General features: G+C 45.0%; 1 protein-coding gene across 5 annotated transcripts in view; it reads right to left on the bottom strand.

Moving 5' to 3' along the window:
- Positions 1-23,551, bottom strand: part of CDH4 (cadherin 4) — a 747,009-nt gene that overhangs the window by 150,240 nt on the left and 573,218 nt on the right. For all 5 annotated transcript variants that reach the window (XM_088674703.1, XM_035121942.3, XM_088674704.1 and 2 more), the window contains 2 exons: positions 22,223-22,378; positions 4,443-4,587 (listed from right to left, as the gene is read on the bottom strand). In XM_088674703.1, the coding sequence (XP_088530829.1) occupies positions 4,443-4,587; positions 22,223-22,378 (301 nt within the window). The remainder of the gene's footprint in view (positions 1-4,442; positions 4,588-22,222; positions 22,379-23,551) is intronic.

The following is a 23,551-nucleotide window of genomic DNA, read 5'->3' as shown; positions in this document are numbered from 1 at the left end:
AAGACGATGAAGGCAACAATTTCTCTTGACTAAGGAACATAGATGGTTTAAACAGAGCATTTTGAAGAGGTAACGGAGGTGGATATAAGGTACGGAAACCCTTTCGTAGTGTGGAGTTTTAATCAAAATTATCATTTTTTTGCTATAAAAATGTATTTATAAATTGTGACAAGTGGGTGAGGGGCAATGACAGTGGTGTCTTCCTGGTGGGAAGTTGGCCAAGATAGAAAAGAGTGGCGGCGAGAATGGAGGAGTTGAGGGTTGGCAGGGGCAGCCTGGAGTTCCCCTGACCCCACTGCCACCTTGGCTTTCTTCATTCTGATAAGTGGAGTTCCACCAGCAGGAAGGTCTCACTGCTGGCTCCCACCTTCCACAAGCCACTACTGAAGCTTGGCTTGTTGGGTTAGGTTCACAACACCTGGAAATGCCCAATCTCTCTCAAAGATTACAAATTGCCCCGTTCCTTGAGCCGGTGCAGAGATGTTCTCCATGAGGGCTGATCTATTTGGGCAAACAGGGCACTGTCCCACCAACTTTGGCCTGCCCTCGACCAGCCCCCACCTGCCTGCCTTCCTCCTTACAAGCAGCCCTGGCTTTCAGCTTCCTCTCCCTTAGCCTCAGAGTTGCCTGTGTAGAACTGTGTAGAACTCTGCAGGCTAGCAAGGTTATGCTTAAAATTCTACAAGGCAGGCTTAGGCAGTATGTGGACCGAGAACTCCCAGAAGTGCAAGCTGGATTTCGAAAGGGCAGAGGAACCAGAGACCAAATAGCAAACATGCGCTGGATTATGGAGAAAGCTAGAGAGTTCCAGAAAAACGTCTACTTCTGCTTCATTGACTATGCAAAAGCCTTTGACTGTGTCGACCACAGCAAACTATGGCAAGTTCTTAAAGAAATGGGAGTGCCTGATCACCTCATCTGTCTCCTGAGAAATCTCTATGTGGGACAAGAAGCTACAGTTAGAACTGGATATGGAACAACTGATTGGTTCAAAATTGGGAAAGGAGTACGACAAGGTTGTATATTGTCTCCCTGCTTATTTAACTTATATGCAGATTTCATCATGCGAAAGGCTGTACTAGATGAATCCCAAGCCGGAATTAAGATTGCCAGAAGAAATATCAACAACCTCAGATATGCAGATGACACAACCTTGATGGCAGAAAGCGAGGAGGAATTAAAGAACCTTTTAATGAGGGTGAAAGAGGAGAGCGCAAAATATGGTCTGAAGCTCAACATCAAAAAAACCAAGATCATGGCCACTGGTCCCATCACCTCCTGGCAAATAGAAGGGGAAGAAATGGAGGCAGTGAGAGATTTTACTTTCTTGGGCTCCTTGATCACTGCAGATGGTGACAGCAGTCACGAAATTAAAAGACGCCTGCTTCTTGGGAGAAAAGCAATGACAAACCTAGACAGCATCTTAAAAAGCAGAGACATCACCTTGCCGACAAAGGTCCGTATAGTTAAAGCTATGGTTTTCCCAATAGTGATGTATGGAAGTGAGAGCTGGACCATCAAGAAGGCTGATCGCCGAAGAATTGATGCTTTTGAATTATGGTGCTGGAGGAGACTCTTGAGAGTCCCATGGACTGCAAGAAGATCAAACCTATCCATTCTTAAGGAAATCAGCCCTGAGTGCTCCCTGGAAGGACAGATCGTGAAGCTGAGGCTCCAATACTTTGGCCACCTCATGAGAAGAGAAGAATCCTTGGAAAAGACCCTGATGTTGGGAAAGATTGAGGGCACTAGGAGAAGGGGACGACAGAGGATGAGATGGTTGGACAGTGTTCTCGAAGCTACAAACATGAGTCTGACCAAACTGCGGGAGGCAGTGCAAGACAGGAGTGCCTGGCGTGCTATGGTCCATGGGGTCACGAAGAGTCGGACACGACTAAACGACTAAACAACAACAACAACAACAACAACAACAACAACAACTCTGCAGGGAGGAGAATGAGCACAAAAGAAGGATTACTGGGCTCTGCCTGTCACTGGCTCTGGTACTAGTTACTGTTGGTTTCCTTGCCTTCTGCCCTACCAGTCCCAATGGGTACCAGCCATCACTGGATGCTCTGAATCACTGATTTTCAACTGATGGGGAGTGATCCAAAATCTAAGTCCTGCCTAACTTACATTAAATTGCATTGCTTGCTACCTGAGACCCAGAAGTGGTTCACGCCCCAACCTAAGCTGCAAGTTTCAACTACATCATTTCTTCTGTTTTGTTTTTAATTTCCTTCTGCATTTTAATGAGAAGGGAAAAGAGAGGCAGTGAGGCAACAACAGAGAGAAGCAGAAAAAGAGGGAAAGCCTCGAATCACAGATCAGGAAGGGAGAAATTAGGCTGTCTAAAATAGGATTTTGTGTGATGCAGGAAATCCAAGGGCATCAATGCATCCCCAACAAATGGCCATTCAGCCTGTGCTCGAAGATCTCAACTGACGGAAAACTCACCATATTTCCAGGTGATTGTCTCCATTGTTGAACTGCAAGCACAGGGATGGACAATGTGGTGCTCTGCAGATTTTTGGGTCCCTCCAGATTTTGCTGTATTACATATTCCATAATCCCTGACCTTTGGCCATGCTCTAACAACAGCTGGAGGGAATTGCATTAAGTTACCCCGCTCAAGGAAAGTCCTTGGGGAAAGGAACTTTTGCATGGAAGTCAAAGGTAGGGGCCACTCAGCACTACGCACAGGTCAATGTCAGTTTTGGCTTCTGTCAGTTTCTTGTTTTCCAGTATTATTCTCAGTTCTACATGAGTTTGCCAAATTATTATTATTATTATTATTATTATTATTAATAATAATAATATAATCCTCTCAAAAATTCAACAGCATTTTAGTGCGGATTTCTCCTAATAAACACATTTTTTATTTGCATTCCCCCAAATCTCCCCCCCCAAAAAATCAATGTTTCCTAATATAATACATTTTCATGAATATATCCATTTTTATGAACATTTCACCTTAGTGTATGCATTTTTGTATACATGACTTGGCTAGAGAACTGCACTGTAAAATTTGGAGAAATGCAGATTTCAAAGGCTGCCTCTGTTTCAGTTTCCAGAAAGTGCAAATTACGTTCATTTGCCTTTAAAGGCAAACTGAACCAAATATCTCCCCCACCCCTACACAGCTCAGACAGACCCCAGAGTTACTTAGTACAGCTCATGCCAGGCCCATGCAGAGCTTGTCTGAAACCCGGGGCAGGAGTCTTGAGCATGAGATATGCTGCCTCAGTGCTGCTGCCTAATCTGATCTGATGCTTACACACAAGTATGCAGTAACTCAGGTCCAGATTTTACTATTGAAGACTTGCAGTGCATATAAAAAAGGTAAAAGGTAAAGGACCCCTGGATGATTAAGTCCATTCAAAGGCGACTATGGGGTTGTGGCGCTCATCTCGCTTTCAGGCCGAGGGAGCCGGCGTTTGTCCACAGAATGTTTTCTGGGTCATGTGGCCAGCATGACTAAACCACTTCTGGAGCAACGGGACACCGTGACGGAAAGCAGAGTGCATAGAAACGCTGTTTACCTTCCCACCACAGCGGTACCTATTTATCTACTGCACTGGCATGCTTTCAAACTGCTAGGTTGGCAGGAGTTGGGACAGAGCAGCAGGAGCTCACCCCGTCACAGGGATTCGAACCGCCGACCTTCTGATCGGCAAGCCCAAGAGGCTCAGTGGTTTAAACCACAGTGCTACCCCCATCCCTTACAGTGCATATGGACAGGCATGGGCCTTTTGCCCATGGCTGCTTCATCCATTATGTCATTGGTCAGCTGGGAGGCAAGTAAGTCCGAGTAAGTAAGTCTGAAGCTCAGGGCAAGTGTACCCCAGCCTCTGTATGGGTCTGACCTGTGTTTTGGGCTTGTAACGCCTAGATAGGGCTCTTGACTAATAGCATCTAGGGCTTGCCGATCAGAAGGTTGGCGGTTCGAATCCCTGTGACGGGGTGAGCTCCCATTGCTCCATCCCAGCTCCTGCCAAGCTAGCAGTTCGAAAGCACGAAGTGCAAATAGATAAATAGGTACCGCTTCGGCAGGAAGGTAAACGCCGTTTCCGTGTGCTGCTCTGGTTCGCCAGAAGCGGCTTTGTCATGCTGTCCACATGACCCGGAAGCTGTACACCGGTTCCCTCGGCCAATAAAGCGAGATGAGCGCCGCAACCCCAGAGTCGTCCACAACTGGGGTTTACCTTTAAAAGAATCTTGTCGTTTTTATGATTTGGCGTGAACGAGCCCAATGCTGTTCAAGGGCTGAATGTGTCAACTGCTCTGGGATTCCTCCACACCCCCTCCTGTTCTTTAATGGATGCTCTACATAGAAATAAACAACAATGCTTAACATCCAAGGATGGGCAAGGGACACAATATAAAACAGCACTTTATTATCCAAAGACCTGCAGCAGTTCCACGGGCAATTCCTACTGTACCTGGTTTGGATCCTTCATCAACGGATCCATTATAGACTTGGTTTATGAACTCTGGCCTGTTGTCATTCATGTCAATAACGTAGATGTAGAGGTCAATGGGGTTCTCCACTTTGTTTCCATTCATATCCACTGCATGCGCTCGAAGCTGTTAAGAAAAAGAGAGGAGGGGGAAAGCCACATCAGTAATGGGATTCAGCACTCGGCGAGGCTGTGTGTCATCTTCTGTCATTTAGACTCTTCGACAACATTAGGATTTATAACTGTCAGAATACAGTAATGGAAATTTTCTATGGAGTTTTCTATAGCAAAGCTATCCAGCTGATTTTGGTATGCATAATAATATGAACCTTGAAGTTCTGCTGCAGTTTTAACGGCTTGCTTGAATCTCTGTGTTCTGGACAAACCTCAGGGTGGTGCAGCTATACATATTAAAACATCTGCTTTTTCTATAAAAGAGAAAAAGGAGGAGGAGGAGGAAGATATATTGACATTCTTTAAGCAAATCCCATCATAGTTATGGGGAAACCTGACCTCATTTTTTGAAAGTTCCACTGGATTTGCGCTAAACTCTAAGCATAGTGTGGGGTATCAGTTTTGGGGGATGCTATCTGGACCCAGGTAGCGCTGTGGTTAAACCACTGAGCCTAGGGCTTGCTGATCAGAAGGTCGGCGGTTCGAATCCCTGTGACGGGGTGAGCTCCCGTTGCTTGGTCTCAGCTCCTGCCTACCTAGCAGTTCGAAAGCATGTCAAAATGCAAGTAGATAAATAGGAACCGCTACAGCGGGAAGGTAAATGGTGTTTCCATGTGCTGCTCTGGTTTGCCAGAAGCGGCTTTGTCATGCTGGCCACATGACCTGGAAGCTGTACGTCAGCTCCCTCAGCCAATAATGTGAGATGAGCGCGCAACCCCAGAGTCGGTCACGACTGGACCTAATGGTCAGGGGTCCCTTTACCTTTACCTTTTTATCTGGGGTAAGGTTTTTGGATTTCTCAAAAAACGGAGGACATATTGTCATACTTTGAAGTCCTGTTGGGACCTAAGGGTTCTTCCTCCTTCCTCCTGGTTTCTGTGTGGCACAGTTTCACCGTGGCAGCCTCAACAGTGGGTTACTTAGTCTCTTAGGCCACTGTGTCAACAAATCTCCATGCACAGGAGAGTGGCAAATGCCTTTATAGAGACAGATTTTTTATTTCTTCAGCGCAAACCCAGAAACGATAAAGGCAAAAGCAATCAATCAAGAAGAGCGGAAAACTTCCGGAACTTTCTTCTCTGCCAAGCTGTTATCAATACAAATATTAAGAACACATCATTTCTTCAGAACCACCATCTGTTTTTTCATACTAAAGAAACCTATCTTCCATTTTCTCAGATGATTACTCATTGTTCTGTCTATTTATGTAGGTAGTTTTTTTTAAAAAAATCTTTTTCCTGTTCCTAGTGGGCCATTTTTGTGGTTATTCACACTGATACTTAAAATGATTGAACGCAGCATGCCATTTCAGCTGAGGACGCAACAACTAATTGCAAATAAATAACGTATTGTCGTAGGGATGTGGAGGAGAACTTTGTACAGTCCACTTCTCTGAATGTTGCAGAACAGTTCTTGGCTCAATAAATTTAAAAGCCCTGCTTCAAAACCATATATTTTAGAAACCAAATTTTGTGCAGACTTAATCCTGAAATGGGATGAAATGGATTTAGGAATAAACACTGATGTGTATTGGAAAGAAATTGATCTGCCTATTCCTAATGGTGCAGAAATATCTGCATGTGAGCAGCCAAACATGAACCACTTTGTAGTGGGGGAGCTGCTACTTCCACAGCTCCTTCAAATGCCATGAAGGTAATATCAGGAAAATCCTGCTGGTGTTGCTCCTTTCCAAGTGGCTTCAGGTGCCAGGAAGGATCAGGAAAGAGGAGAGGCTCTGGAAGAATGAGAGGTCTGGTGGGACCTTCTCCTTTGAAGATGCTGCTGCTAAGTAAGTGCCCCCTTTTTTGTCCTTTCTCAGCCTTTTCACTCACACCTGCCTCTTCTTCCTGCCCGATGCCCCTCCCCACTGAAAGTCCCAAGATACCTCTGGGCTCTCAACCTGACCTGCAGTAATCTGGGAGCCAGATTCCTTCAAATAGGTCCAATTTGGCTCAGGGTTTGAATCGCAGATAAATCTGGTGACCAGCCCTTCTGATTACATACCATCCAACATGTTGAGGCTGAAAACCGGGACCTGCGTCTTCTAGCCACTCTTCCTCACAAGTCACGTGACTCTTGTGAGAGCATAAAGCCCCAAAATGTGTGGTTCTGGGCTCTCGTAAGAGATATCACACATTTTGGGGCGCCATGCTGAAAGCATGGCTCCCAAATACAGGATGACCCGATTTAATCAGGGCAGTTGAGAGGTATGCAACCTTGTAGAAGTAATGCAACCTTGAGTGTATTGACTTTGAAGAAAATTCCATTGAGAGCAATGGCATTTCTGGATGTAAGCAGGCCAGTAATTTGTTTAATAAGCCCTCATAATGCCATGCTACTGAACTGTCTCCACATCCATGGTATACATTTTAAGGTTGCACAACTGTCAGTGTGTAGTAGGTTCTAAGCATGGATGGGCCACAGTTAGACAATGGTACTAAGACTTAGCTGCCAAGTATCCCGTTTTTTGCGGGAAACCCCCGGATTTTAATCCGTTTCCCACTGTTCTCCCGAATGGAGAAAAATCCTAGAAATCCCCAGGATTTCCTACCTGCCAGGGAGCCTCAGTTTTGGGTGCTGCTCTGACCATGTGTGGACACTGGAAATAGGGCAGGGCAACACCGGAAGTCGCTTCTACGCATGCCCGGCAGCCATCTTGGGCATGCGTAGAAGCGACTTCCGGTGTCGATCTGCCCTATTTCCAGTGCCCACACATGGTCAGAGCAGCCCCGGAAGTTGCTTCTATGCAACTTCCGGTGCCGCGCCGCTGCTGTTCCCGCATTTTTCAGCGGGAGACTTGGCAGGTATAACTAAGATGCTCGGTATTTTAATTTTAGGGCCTTCCCTTGGATTTCCCTTTTACCTTGTTCCATTTTCTTTAAGATTTTGTTCAATGAGTTTGCAGCTCTTTCTTGGGGAGATACAGCCAAATGACACCAATCAAGAGCATATACAAACACTTGACAAATATTTGGGATGTTCTGAATTCCATTGCGAATCACTTTGCTTACATTGAATCTCAGCTGGGATTCTTTTGTCCATTCGCCAACATTTAATGCAAATTTAGCTCACAGGCTACATAATTTCCTTTAAAAAGAGGTTTAGACAAATTTATGGAAAATAAGACCATCAAGGGCTGTTAGCTATAATGGCCAAGTGCTACCTCCAGCATCAAAGGCAGTATGCCTCTGAATTCCAGCTACTGGGCAGCACAAGTGAAGAAAATGCTATTGCATTGAGGTTCTGACTGCAGCCTTCCCCTGGACCTTACCTTCCAAGTCCCGGACTGCAGAATCCGGGACCGGCAGCCGTGTGACACCGGAAGTTGCGTCGACGTAACATCCTGTGTCGCTTTGCCCTTCTATGGGCACCAAAAATGGCTGCCGCCGGCTTCGAAAGTCGCTTGTACGCATGTCAGGAAGTGCGTCGATGCAACTTCCGGTGTCGCTCCGCACATCTATGGGCACCAAAAATGGCCGCCGCCTACACCGGAAGTCGCGGCTATGCACTTCCGGACATGTGTAGATGCGACTTTTGAAGCCGCCGGCGGCCATTTTTGGTGCCCATAGAAGGGCAAATCGGAAAGAAAAAAAATGGCCGCCGGCAGGAGAAAATAACGGAGAAAAATGGGAGACGAAGTGATACGGGGGACCACTAGGAAAAGGTAAGTAAAATCGGGGTTTTCCCGGAGAAAACGGGGTACTTGGCAGCTCAGCCCTGGACACCTGGTTAGCCACTGTGAGAACATGATGCTGGACTAGATGGGCCATTGAGCTGATCCAGGAGGTTCTTCTGGTCCTGAGTTTGGAGAAATCCATTTGGAGCTCTCTCTAGTCTGCTCAGAATTTCAGCCTTCTAAAAAGGCTGGTTCCATCTGCAAAGTTGCCCACTTCGCAATCCATCCCTGACCCTGAAACATTTTATAAATACGTTAAAATATATTAACAGGAGGGGAAAACACACACACACCTTTATGTTGTTTTCCCTTGTGAAAGGTTATCCATTTATTCCTAACCTCCTGTTTTAAAATCCATTAACTGGAAATCGTAGGAGCTCTGGTTTTCTCATCCCAACATTGCTATGTTTCTTCAGGGTTCTTTGGTGAGGAATTTGTTAAAAGGAAAGGTTAAAAAGCTAGCGAAGCGAAGCATCTTTTTGCAGAAGCCATGCTGGCTTTTCCTAAGCGAGGCTTATTTTTTCTAAAGGTTTAACAATTCTAGTCTTAATCATGCTTTCGACTGATTTACTAGAGATAGAAGTTAGGTTGACAAGCCTGTAATTTCTTGGATCCCACCTGGCTCCTTTTATAAATTGGTTTTACTTTGGCTACCTTCCAGTCAATGGGTTAAGAAGGTATTTTTTTATGGAGAAGCTGCATATTTTAGTTAATAGTTCAGCAATTTCATATCTTAGCTCTTCAATAATCCTCAAATGCCACCAATTCTGCATGACTTGTTATTTTTAAATGTCATCCTTTGTCACCTCTATTTGACACAGTTCTTTTGACGCATTATCTGAGGGGGGGAAGTGGTCTTGATGTGAAAACACAGGAACACAATTCACTCCATTTCTCTTCCATTTCCCTCTCTCCTCAGGCCATACTCCCTCTCCCCAGATCATACCCCTCATCAGCCTTGCTCTGCATCATTCTTGAATGCTTTTGCCTGGCTGGAATTTGCCCATGGAATTTGCTAGCGTGGTGTAGTGGTTAAGAACGGTGGACTTGTATTCTGGTGAACTGGGTTCAATTCCCCGCTCCTCCACATGCAGCTGCTGGGTGACCTTGGGCTAGTCACACTGAGGTCGCAAGCCCAAACGTGTCTTCTCAGAAGAAAGACCTACTCAATTCAGTGGGGCTTACTCCTACGTAGATGGGATTACAATTACAGCCATAGTTTTGATTTGGGTTGTTCCCCACCCCCTGCACAATCCCCCCCCCAAAACAGCATGAAACCCCATTGCTCCATGAGAAAGGGGATTGTTCTATGTTCATTCAAGGTGCACAATATCAAGTAGATAACTGCTCAGGCTGTGAACAGCTGGATACGCAATTTCTGAAACGTTAAAGGGGGGGAAGTTGGGGGAATGAAAGCAGAGCACAATCCTTGGACCATCCAGTAAGATGCTTTTAAATGTATATTTAAAGCAAACTTTCTAAATGGAAATTCTGATCCCAGTAGCTACTTGTCTTGGGTTTGAAATTGTTTTTATCCATGTAATTGCTTTATCTGTTTTTATAGATGTAGTGGTTTTGAATTGTACTTACATACCCACTTGCTTTATCTAAGTGTTTTGTGAAAATGTGCTTTGAGATATGTCACAAGAAGAGACTTATTCATCAAATAGATAAGATAGATAGATAGATGATAGATAGATGATAGATAGATAGATAGATAGATGATAGATAGCCTGGTGGGTTTGTAAGCACATTTCGTTAAAAATCCACCTGGAAGCAGGGCAGAAGGGGTTGAGTCCTGTTCCCTCTGAGAACTGGGATGGACCAGATTTCAGCCCATCCCTCCTTCCCTAGAACTGATTTGCAAATTCATGTGGAAAGCTCAGATCAGGTTAGTTCATATCGGTATCCACAAAGACTATATTTGCCAAGCATTTTTCACTGCCAGCACCGGAACCTCTGCTTGGGGAATCCCCACTTGCCAGCCCAGCTCTTGACACAAATGTGCCATTAAACAGATGTGTCAGCCGGGGCTTGTCTGCGTGTATCACTGCAGCAGCTTTAAGTGAGATTACGAGACACTTGCTCGCTGAATTGCTTTTTGCCTGAGTGCAAACCGCGAGCGAATGCATATGTATGTGGGGCAGTGTGCAGGCGACGCGCCGATAGGCTTACAGTGCAAAGAAATTACTTAACTCCTGGAGATTTCAAAGAAGAGCTATCAAATATAATTAAAACTTTGTCTGGGAAGGGAGGGAAGGATGGGGAGGCAGATGTGAAAGGATGAGATATCTGCTTTGCTCTCTGCTTTATCTCAGAAAGGAGGTATTTTTTTTCTGAGCTGGAGATAGAGCAAAGAAGGAATCCATCGCCATTTCAGTTTGAAGATAATAACTTTAATTCTAGCTGAGAATTACTTTTCTCCCCACCCCAAGGGCAATCTGCCCTTTGCCCTTTGACATTATTGAATAGCTGCATCTAACACAAATGGGGATTGCTAAGCAGGCAAGCGGCAAAGCTGTAAATACACAGGTGGGGAATGTACGTATCATACATATTTCATGATTTTAGAATTACAAAGTACAAAATCATAGAATCATAGAATCATAGAGTTGGAAGAGACCACAAGGGCCATCCAGTCCAACCCCCTGCCAAGCAGGAAACACCATCAAAGGATTCTTGACATATGGCTGTCAAGCCTCTGCTTAAAGACCTCCAAAGAAGGAGACTCCACCACACTCCTTGGTAGCAAATTCCACTGTCAAACAGCTCTTACTGTCAGGAAGTTCTTCCTAATGTTTAGGTGGAATCTTCTTTCTTGAAGTTTGAATCCATTGCTCCGTGTCCGCTTCTCTGAAGCAGCAGAAAACAATCTTTCTCCCTCCTCCATATGACATCCTTTCATATATTTGAACATGGCTATCATATCACCCCTTAACCTTCTCTTCTCCAGGCTAAACATACCCAGCTCCCTAAGCCATTCCTCATAAGGCATTGTTTCCAGGCCTTTGACCATTTTGGTTGCCCTCCTCTGGACAAGTATCCTTCTTGAACTGTGGTGCCCAGAACTGACACAGTATTCCAGGTGAGGTCTGACCAGAGCAGAATACAGTGGTACTATTACTTCCCTAGATCTAGATGCTATACTCCTATTGATGCAGCCCAGAATTGCATTGGCTTTTTTAGCTGCTGCATCACACTGCTGACTCATGTCAAGTCTGTGGTCTACCAAGACTCCTAGATCCTTTTCACATGTACTGCTCTCAAGCCAGGTGTCACCCATCCTGTATTCGTGCCTTTAAATATACATTTAAAGACTAAAAATGAGGTTCAGTTTCTTCTTTGTCTTTATATATATATATAAATGCAATAAATGCACTCTTGTCACAGTGGCCAACCAAATACCTCTGAGAAGCCCACAAGTAGAACTTGAGCCCAATTGTACTTTCCCCAGTTTCAGTTCCCCAAAACTGACATTTAGAGACACACTGCCTCCAACAATAGAAGTGGAGCGTAGCCATCAGAGTTAGCAGCCTTAACCTCCATGAATATGTCTGATCCTCTCCTAAACTTCCCCAAGCTCATCTTACAGGAGTGAACTCCATGGTTTCACTCTGTGCTGTACAGGACTGAAGGGCAAACTGGGTGGCAGGATGACGGACCAAGCTAGAAGTCAGGACCAAAGATTGAGCAAGGCTGCAGAAGCACACGAGGGCTCAAGCTAGGCTCAGGAGAAAGTGTGAGCTCCTTTTGTACTATCCAGATGTGGCCCAAATGCCCACCCCCTGGGGGGTGGAGTCAGCACAAGCCCAAAAGGTGCTACCTGCAATTCAGTAGTTTGCCACATGGGAACGGCTGCACATGGATCCATTAGAGCAGGTAGCAGGATGGCTGAACCACATTGTCTCTCTGAACCACAGACCTCCATAGCACATTGCAGGCTACTTTTGAAGCTCAAGCTACATGGGGCTCAGTTGCAACAATCTCCGCTATGCACCTAATTTTACTGCCACCACCGGCCTGATTTGTCTTGTTGGGGCAATGGACATACCCTCCAACATTTCTCCAATGAAAATAGGGAAGTCCTAAGGAAAAGTGTATGGCGCTGTGGTCTAAACCACAGAGCCTAGGGCTTGCTGATCAGAAGGTCAGCGGTTCGAATCCCCGCAACGGGGTGAGCTCCCATTGCTCCGTCCCTGCTCCTGCCAACCTAGCAGTTCAAAAGCACGTCAAAGTGCAAGTAGATAAATAGGTACCACTCCGGCGGGAAGGTAACAGGCGTTTCTGTGCACTGCTCTGATTCACCAGAAGTGGCTTTGTCATGCTGGCCACATGACCTGGAAGCTGTACACCGGCTCCCTCGGCCAATAACGTGAGATGAGCACCGCAACCCCAGAGTCAGTCACGACTGGACTAATGGTCAGGGATCCCTTTACCTTTACCTTTAAGGAAAAGCAGGACATTCTGGGATCAAATCAGAAACTGAGGCTGTAAATCCGGGACTGTCCCTGGAAAATAGGGACATTTGGAGGGTCCGAATGGAGGCAGCGGACAATATTGGAACTTAGGGGGAAGGGAGACAGCTTAGTGGCAGACCAGAGGATCTGGTCTGCATGCAGGTGGTCTCACGGCCAAATCCTGACATCACCAGCTAGGGCTGGGAATGCCCCCTGCCTGAAACCCTGGTGAAACCCAGTCAGTGCACTGAGCTAGATGGGCCAGTGGTCTAACTCTGTCTAAGGCAACTCCCAATGTTTCTAACACATGCACATGGAATCTACACCCTGCTTGTGGGCTTCCTTGAGTTACTGAAGACAGAAAAAATCACAGAGAGACTAGAGGCAGAAAAATTGCTCAAAAATGCATTATTCATAATGACTGCAGACTATGTACGCTTGGTGTGCAAAAGCTGGGATTTTGTGCTATGGAGAATTCACTACCTGGCTATTTTTCTGTTATGAGGTGGACTTGCAAATAAATACAACAGGCCACTGTTGAAAATGACGTATTTGTCTAGATCGACCATTGGTCTGATCTTGCCAGGCTACTCTTAATTAAAAGATGAAGGCCTGGAGACTTAATGAAGTCCAAAGGCTATCAACTTGTCAGCTGAGGCTCCAATACTTTGGCCACCTCATGAGAAAACCACTTCCGTGCCTTTGCCGGAGGTGGAGTTGTGGGCAGCCCGACGAGCCCATTGCGTGGGGGCTGCAGTGTCAGCCCCTACGCAATGGAAGTTCCCGCCTGCGTCACCCACGCCCTTGTCCAATAGGGATGAGGGGGCGGGGCCGCAGCGTTTAAACCCCACCGCACGGCCGGAGCTCGCTCTCTTTCTCCCAGTTCGCCGGAGCGAACAGAAGCACCCGCCCACCCGCCCCTTAAAAAGAGAATAGGGGGCGCTGCTGCGGACCTGGTCGGTTGCCTGGTTAGTCAGTGGACCGGGTAGGACTTTTCCCATACTGGGCTAGCCATGATGGGTTTTTCGCCTACCTCGTAGCATGTCGTCACAACTTAGGTTAGGCGGTTAGGCGTTGGAAATTTGCATAACAATAAGATGGAGGAGGGGCAGATTGCGTCATCACCTGCCCAAATTTGGAGAAGTAATTCCGTTAAAGGATTCCGGGGGCGAGGCTTGGTCCAGAGCCTGGAGTCGCCAGGGCCGTAAGGCACGCCCCGTACGGTGGCCACAGAAGGAGTTCCGGTTGATCTGCATCGCCGGGTTCCTTACTGGTGGTTAACTTCTCACGGACTTCAACACACGGGGTGGAGTCGGATTTAGTCTGATAGGTTCCAACGCCTAAGCCAATTCCGCTCAACATGCATATTTAATAAAGTTGTGGCCTGAACCACCCAATTAACCTTTAAATTCTGTGTCACGTGTCATTATTACACTGATCGGAGGGCATTGCTACACAAGAGAAAACTCCCTGGAAAAGACCCTGATGTTGGGAAAGATGGAGGGCACAAGGAGAAGGGGGTGATAGAGGAAGAGATGGTTGCACAGTGTTCTTGAAACCATGAACATGAGTTTGACCGAACTGCAGGAGGCAGTGGAAGACAGGAGTGCCTGGCATGCTCTGGTCCATGGGGTCATGAAGATTCGGAAACGACTAAATGACTAAACAACAAAAATCTATCTATCTATCTATCTATCTATCTATCTATCTATCTATCTATCTATCTATAATCTGTCTGTCTGTCTGTCTGTCTGTCTGTCTGTCTCTCTCTGTCTGTCTGTCTGTCTGTCTGTCTGTCTGTCTGTCTGTCTATCTAGATGCATGGCAGAAGCAACATTCTTACAGTTCTTCCTGCTTTGGCTGGCTTTGTCCAAAGCTCTTGAGTATCATTCTCATTTCGGGCAGTTTGACCGTAGCTTGTGTCTTTTTGAATTACTCTGAGTTATTTCTAGACAGTTATTTATACCTCACTCTTTGGCTTGCAGAGCTCACAGAAGAGCTTCACAGAACACCCATACAGAACACACACAAACATCAGAAAGCTCTGTGGAGCAGCAGTCTAAAATAGAAATACAAAAGATGGCGGCTGCAGCAGCAGCAGCAGCAAAATCTGAAACAGTAAAATCCTGTTGAAAGAGGAAAGTTTCGGCTTATAGTGAAAGAAGTCCAGAGAGTGAGCCTGGCTGTGGGGTCTCCACTGGGAGGGCTTTACCTGAAGGAGCGTCCTGTATACCTGAAGGAGCGTCTCCACCCCTATCATTCAGCCCGGACACTGAGATCCAGCACCGAGGGCCTTCTGGCGGTTCCCTCATTGCGAGAAGCAAAGCTACAGGGAACCAGGCAAAGGGGCCTTCTTGGTAGTGGCACCCGCCCTGTGGAACGCCCTCCCAGCAGATGTCAAGGAAATAAGCAACTGTTTTACTTTTAGAAGACAACTGAAGGCAGCCCTGTTTAGGGAAGTTTTTAATGTTTGATGCTGTATTGTTTTTAATATTCGGTTGGAAGCCGGCCAGAGTGGCTGGGGAAACCCAGCCAGATGGGCGAGGTAGAAATAATAAATTATTATTATTATTATTATTATTATTATTATTGTTATTGTTATTATTATTATTATTATTATTATTATTATTATTATTATTTGGCTCTGCCACCCAAAGTTTCTGTCTCTTGTGAGCTGGTGGCCTGAGATGATGGCACAGAAAGCTATGCCTAGCAAGCAAATCCTGAGACCAAGGTAGGCCTGGGAGATACTCTTTTCCTCAGATGTCATTACATTCAGGGCTTTTGTTCAGTCGGAACTCACCGGAACTCAGTTCAGGCACTGCTCAGGTGGGTGCCATTGCAATTATAAGAGAACAATGGAGGCATCCATGCTGGCACTTCTTTTTCTAGAAAAATAGCACTGATTACAAAATGACTACTAGAATATCTCTTTCCTCTGAACCTTGTTTTACTACCGTGGAAGGAGTTTCTTTGGATGGAGGAACATTCAGTCATGTGAGCCCCTACATGCAGTAAGAAGTGGCCCAGCCCAGCCACAGGTTTGCTAACTGAAGGTGAACTTGGTCTAGTCATAATTGGTTGGACTTAAGGGGGTTGTCTCTAGTCCTCTTCCCTTCACTGCACTACTGTGATGAGAGAGAAGACATTATGGAATTTCTCTCAGCCTGGAAAACTGCACTTGAAGGCACCCTCAAGGGACTCCAGGGATCATCTAGTCCAACCCCTTGCAATGCAGGAATCTCAACTAAAGCATCCATGACAGATGGCCATCCAATCCCTGCTTTACAACCTCCAAGGAAGGAGAGTCCACAACCTCATGAGAGAGTCCATTCCACTGTCAAACAGCTCTTACTGTTAGAAGGTTCTTCCTGTATTTAGAGTAGACCCACTAAATTAAATCACTGAATAAGATGAAGCTGTATTAATTTCAATAGCTCTACTCTGAGTAAAAGTTGGTTTAATTCCACCCTAAATTTCTATCTATACATATAAACAAGTAGATGTAAATGTTATGTAAATCCATATCTTTTTTTAGTTCTCTCTCTCTCTCTCTCTCTCTCTCTCTCTCTCTCTCTCTCTCTCTCTCAGTAATGCATGAGAAGCTGGTAATGTGTGTTGTATCTTTGGTTCCAGAGATCTCCCTCCAACATTCATTGAAGATTGAAGTATTGAAGATTTTGCCAACAGTTCTATTCCAAGCAAATTCCATTACACATCAACCAAATTAATTCGAAAATTACTCTATTCCCCCTTGGTACACACAAAAAATGAGGTTGGTGTTAATTAGAGAAATGGATGATGAACACGGACAATTAAAAAAAATACACACAATGATATAATAATTGTGATCACGAAGCAGTGCAATTAGGTTAAAAGGAAAGCATTTGTTGAAAACTAGGGATGGAATTAAACAGAACTCTGATTAATATCTACACTAATTCTGAGTTTAATTGATTTGGAAATTGGACACCGAAAGGCAACAGTAGGAGGATGCGGATCTCTGCATGTTCTCAAAGAGGGTTTATGTGAATCTGCTAATCTAGGTATCTTCATTGCATTTCACGCCCTCCAAGTGTCTCTATTTCCCAGGAACAGTTCCAGGTTTACAGAAGCTGTCCTGGTTTCTAATTTGATCCCAGAACATCCCTATTTTAATTGGAGAAATGTTGAAGGGTATGGAGTTCTGTGACCCCCCAAGCCAAGGAGATAAATAACAATACAACCTTTAAAAGACGCCTGCTTCTTGGGAGAAAAGCAATGACAAACCTAGACAGCATCTTAAAAAGCAGAGACATCACCTTGCCGACAAAGGTCCGTATAGTTAAAGCTATGGTTTTCCCAGTAGTGATGTATGGAAGTGAGAGCTGGACCATCAAGAAGGCTGATCGCCGAAGAATTGATGCTTTTGAATTATGGTGCTGGAGGAGACTCTTGAGAGTCCCATGGACTGCAAGAAGATCAAACCTATCCATTCTTAAGGAAATCAGCCCTGAGTGCTCCCTGGAAGGACAGATCGTGAAGCTGAGGCTCCAATACTTTGGCCACCTCATGAGAAGAGAAGAATCCTTGGAAAAGACCCTGATTGAGGACACTAGGAGAAGGGGACGTCAGAGGACAAGATGGTTGGACAGTGTTCTCGAAGCTACGAACATGAGTCTGACCAAACTGCGGGAGGCGGTGGAAGACAGGAGTGCCTGGCGTGCTCTGGTCCATGGGGTCACGAAGAGTCGGACACAACTAAACGACTAAACAACAACAACAACAACACAACCTTTAGAAGACATCTGCAGGCAGCCTGAGCTCTGTGAGCGCAGCTTTGAAGTGCAGTGTGTTTGAGGACTAGGACAGGCATCCCCAAACTGTGGCCCTCCAGATGTTTTGGCCTACAACTCCCATGATCTCTAGCTAACAGGACCAGTGGTCAGGGATGATGGGAATTGTAGTCCAAAACATCTGGAGGGCTGAAGTTTGGGGGTGCCTGGACTAGGACATAGCAGGGAAACCAAAATGCTTGTTTACAAAGCTATTGTATTACCAACTTTACTGTACGCTTGTGATATATGAACCACTTATATAAGCCATCTCCAACTCCTCCTCGAAAGATTCCATCAAGGCTGTCTCTGAAAAATTTTGTACGTTGCTTGGGAAGACAGGCAAACTAATGTCAGTGTACTGGAAGAAGCAAAGATCACCAGTGTTGAAGCAATGATTGTTCAACATCAACTTCATTGGATCGGCCATGTTGTGCAGATGCCTGATTATCATCTTCCAAAGCAACTACTCTATTCTGAACTTAAAAATGGAAAGCGTAATGCTGGTGGTCAACAAAAGAGGTTTAAAGACTGTCTCAAGGCAAATCTAAAAAAATGTAGCATAAACGCTGACAATTGGAAAACACTGGCCTGCAAGCACTCCAGTTGGAGAACAGCCTTTATCAAAGGTGTCATGGACTTTAAGGAAGCACAAACTCAGGGTGAAAAGGAAAACAAGCTAAGAGGAAGGCATGTTTGACAAACCCTCACCGTGATCAACTCCTACCTGGAAATCTATGTCCCCACTGTGAAAGGAAGTGTGGATCCAGAATTGGCCTCTATAGTCACCTAGGGACACACTGTTAAGACTGTGTTCATGGAAGACAATCTTCCTTGGCTACAAGGGATCACCAAAGAAGTTGGACCCCCTGCAATGCAGGAATCTCAACTAAAGCATCAATGAGAGATCACCTTCCTCTGCTTAAAAACCTCTAAGAAAGGAGAGTCCACTGCCTTCTGAGGGACTCCGTCCCACTGTTAACAGCTTTTACTGTCAGAAAGTTCTTTCTGATGTTTAGTCAGAATCTCCTTCCTTGTAACTTGAAGCCATTGGTTCAGGCCCTACCCTCTGGAGCAGGAGAAAACAAGCTTGCTCCATCTTCCATGTGACAGCCATTTAGATAGTTGAAGATGGCTATCATATCTCCTCTCAGTCTCTTTTCCAGGCTAAACATACCCAGCCTTATGATTAAATGATTTTAATGTATTGCTAGAGAGCTAAACTCAAGATTTATGATTGAAGGAAGTTCTTTTTGGAATTATAAACTCAACGTTTTCACCCCTAGCCATGAATATATCATAACGAGATAGAGGCAGCCATTTCTAAGCAAGCTTGAAAGCCATTGTCTTAACTCAGTATACTTATTAATGAACGCTTTTTAAAAAGTAGTCCCAGGTCGCCGAAAGTCGTCATTATGACAGATAAAGTTATTTCTTTTGGACTGTGAGTTTCTAATGCTGGAATCCTAATGACTCCATCAAAGGCATTATTCTGAGACCATTTTCCCCAATTATCCCCCAGTTATAATGGTCTGCCACCAGTGAAACATTACTGACATCTCTGAAGCAGCACAAAGCCCAAGTCTCAAATATTCCTTTTGCTTCATATTTCGCCGGGATCACTGGAGAAAATAATTGCTTTTGTTCAAGGAGGATAAAATAACTTTCCCTTAGATTCCCCTCTAACCCCGGGGAAATCTCTTCTTCCCTCCAGCTAAAGAGGTAATATAGTTTAGCCGTCCCTCCACCTCTGTCCACAAGCAATGCCAACAGAGTTAAATGTGTGACAAAGCAAACACAGCTTGGTGGGATCAGTGCTTGCCATGGAACTCTTTAAGAAGATGAAGTCACTGCAAGATATCTTTACAATTTCAGAGTTACTTGATTGCATTCATTTGGAAACCCATTTGGCTCAGAGGCTATGCTCTGTGTCCACCCATTGCCAGCACAGGAGGCCAAAGGCTTCAGATATTTTCTGGGATTCACAGGAGGTCACCCAGTTTGTAGGATGCAGACAGGTCTTTGCATGCATGTGTGGGAAGCAATAGATTTTGAGCAAGGGCTATCGCTTAGTGGTAGAGTAAATTCCTGCATTCAAAAGGTCCTGGGCTGGCTGCAAGCTCATTTCTAGACCCAATTCAATGTGCTCAGTTTAATGTTTAAATCCTTGAATGACTCAGGCCCCAAATATCTGAAAGGCCACCTCCTTCCCTATGGACCACCACCACGAAAATTCATCAGGATTTTAGTGCAAATGCTCCTAATATTGTATGCAATATTGCCTAAATATACTCATTTTTGCAAAGCAATTTCCCCCAATGCAATGCATGTCTATATGTTACTTTCAGTAATATATGCATTTGTATGTACAGTTTTCTCTAATATATGTGTTTTCTACACATGTGGCTGGAGAACTGCACTGCGAAGAGCACATTTCAAAGGGCGGCTATGCTTCTCTTTGCAAAATGTGAATTAGGTAGGTTTACCTTGAAATGCAAACTGAATTGAATTAATCCCCCATCCCTATATAATGAGGATCTCTCTTACAGCCCCTGTGTAAGAAGCAAACCTTGCCCAGGTGGCTCTGATTTCCAGAAAGCAAGCTGACTATTTTCTTCAGACTCTTGTATTTCTTCAGGGAAAACACAATAACCTGAACTCTGGTGTACTGAGATTGTTGAAGCATATGAATGTTGGGAATGGGAAGACGGAGAGGGCTGGACAGAATTTAGGGTGCCAGATGGGCAGGACAGGATGTTGGCAAGACATTTTGGCTTGCAAGAAAATAGTAACAGGTTTCCAGTATCAAGTGGATGAGGCACAAAACTTTTGGTAAGGTTTTTGTGAGTCAGTGGTTGATAAACTTGTGATTACTAGAGCAGAACTGAAGGATGAAGACAGAAGTATAGTGCAAGACAGGAAAGGGAAAAAGCTTTTGAAAAATGCAAGTACACAGATGCAAGTTGCAATAGCTGATTTATAGAACATCTGCCTTGGACACAGGAAGGTCCCAGGTTCAATTCCTGGCATTTTCAGGTAGTGTGGGAATGGCTCCTATCTAAAACCAGTACTGCTGCTGCCAGTCACTGTAGACCAGGCATGGCGAAACGTGGCCCTCCAGCTGTTTTGGGACTACAATTCCCATCATCCTTGACCACTGGTCCTGTTAGCTAGGGATGGTGGGAGTTGTAGTCCCAAAACAGCTGGAGGGCCAAGTTTGGCCATGCCTGCTATAGACAATCCTTAGCAACGTGGACCAGTTTTCTGACTCAGTGTACAGTGGAACCTCGGTTTATGAACACCTCGGTTTACAAATTTCCAGTTTACGAACGCCGCGGACCCATCTGGAACGGATTAATTCACTTTCCATTACTTTCAATGGGAAAGTTCACTTCAGTTTATGAACAGACTTCCGGAACCAATTGTGTTCATAAACCGAGGTACCACTGTAAAGCAGTTCCCTATGTTTCTAAATGTCAGTGGAAAAACTGGGCACGCCCTAAGCCTTCTGCATATTTTCTTTCTTTCTTTCTTTCTTTCTTTCTTTTTAAAAATATTTGCAGCCATCAAATTCTTGGCTCCAAAGTGAATGTAATAAATGAATAAATGATTAAGGAAATTTTTAAAAACCTGCAAAGCACTTCAGATACCAGACATCTCATGCAGGCAACCTAGAGAAGCCTGATACGCACATATGGGCTTCCTATGGGAGGCCATGCAACGTTTAAAAAGAAGCAACAAGTGTCATGATTGCTACATGAGACATTTTAGTAGATAATACTGATCGCCACAGATCTTTCTCTAAGACAGAGGTGGCAAAGGGGATCCAGCTAGAAGGCAGGATCCTTATCTCCCCCACCTCTCATGGGCCAAGTTTGACAGGTTGTAAGGAGCTACAATAACCTCATATCACAATGATCCCTTTTTTTTTTGTCCATTTGGACAATCAGGTGATCACTGCGGCTTGAAAAGTACAAATCTGCTTTGGCCCAGCACATCTTTAGCTACCCCACACCTGGTGCCCTAGGGGAGGTGGCTGTGGTTTGGTGAAAACAGTCTGGCAGGTCAAATGGGGAGGCCTGGAGGATGTAATGAGGTTCATCACTCCTGCCATAAGATGTCATTCTGGTTATTTATCTTGCAGAACAAGCTGCCTTGTTCCACTGGTCTGGATGTTTAATCACCAGCTCTGGTCAGGAGATCTGACCTATGAGGAAGGGATTGCTCTAGCACAGACCCATAGTAATGTTAAGAACTGGTCCTTAAGCTAGTTTTGTCCTCCTCCCTCCCTTTCATTTTTCCTCATGTGCCAGAGACTCTCTTGGAACTGATTTTGAAAGCTGCTCTGAGAACCATTTTTTGGGGTGGGTGGGTGGGTGGGGTAGAGGGCAGGGTAGAAATAAACCAGGAGCTCACTTGTTTTCAGCCTTTCCCTCGAATAATTTCTAAAACACAACTGTTGCCCTGCCCTCATGCCCCCAGTTAGGAGCTGACGGATTGGTTTTGGTGCTGTCAAAACTGTGTATTCTATGCTTAATTCTGATTGAGATGTGCTTTGAGATTGTCAGCTCCAACCAGAAGGTAAGAGAAGAAAAGATCTGAGGGCTGAAAGCCCCACGATACTAGAAGCTGCATACTTACGTGGTAGGATGCCCTTTCTTCTCTATCCATCGGACGGGTCACGTACATTCTCCCAGACACAGGGTCAATGTTGAAGACTTCCATAGGTGGCTGGTCAGCTCCCACGCCAGTGATGCTATATCTTATGTGGATCTCGCTGTCCTTATCCGAACGTATCTGAATAAAACATGAAAGGGAACCATGAGAGAGCTTGGAATGCAAGGCAGGTGGGAAAGAAAGTTCACGGGTGACATGCACACAAAGACACACAAAGCTTTCAAGAGTAGAGAAAAGTAGCCTATTATTCTACACACATGTGGATTTAGGCAGGGGACAACTCAGCAACCTATTCACAAAAGGCCAAGGAGATGCTTGTTTCAGGAATCTTCCCAACATCTTCTGTGACACAATGCACGCTGTGTGCTTACGCATTTCAGCCATGTGTGGACTCTGTGTTACTTATCCAAGCCCCTGAGATCACAAACAATTTCTGTGAGATCCACAAGCCACTGGCTCATGGACCCCATGGCTTGCATCAGTAATAGCGCCCAGTGGATTCCAGAAAGGCAAATGGGAATTTGGGAAACAAAAGATGCAGTCACTGCCAGACTGGTCTGTTTTAACAATCTGTGAAAATGCACATACACAACCTATTTATCTGATCATAATATTTGCATGTTGCCTGCCCTAAAAACCATATTATCAGGGCAGCTTGCAACAAAGTAAGAAGCAAATTAAAACGGCATACAATAAATCAATAAAACCTGTGAAAACAGCATATCAAGAAACCATAATACAGATATATAAAAAAGAAGAGACAGATTATGAGACTTGGGAAAATAAAAATGGCATCAAGGTAGATGCTGGGTAAGCCTCTCTGGACATGGGTGTAGACAGGGGGGGCAGGAGGGGGCAGCTGCCCCCCCCAGAAGCAAAAAATTATTGTATTTTACAGACCATAACCAATACTTTGCCCCTCCAAAAACTGAAGTGGAAAGGGCTTTGCTTTAGCAAGAGCAGCTCTCCACTTGCTGGGGGCGGGAACACAGCTGTAACAAAAACACATCAAATAAATAAAGCAAAGTGGCTACCGGTACTTAAGCAGTTAAGACAATGGAGCAGAATATCCCTTCAGGCAAGGTCCACCCTATTCACCCTATTGTTATTCAGTGGGAGTTGTTAATGGGCATTCAGGGATCGCATTAACAGTTCTATTGGCGATTTAATGAGGTTGCAGAGGATTCAATTTGACTAAGGTGGCCCTGCAAGGCTAAAAGGAAGTGAATAAGACGGGGGGGGGGGGCTGTAGCTTTGATAGACACAGTGATGTTTATAAAAAGCAGTGGTGTT

Source organism: Zootoca vivipara, chromosome 7 (assembly GCF_965207765.1).
Source record: "Zootoca vivipara chromosome 7, rZooViv2.hap1.1, whole genome shotgun sequence".
Lineage (NCBI taxonomy): Eukaryota > Metazoa > Chordata > Lepidosauria > Squamata > Lacertidae > Zootoca > Zootoca vivipara.
This window is presented reverse-complemented; position numbering and strand designations above follow the sequence as displayed.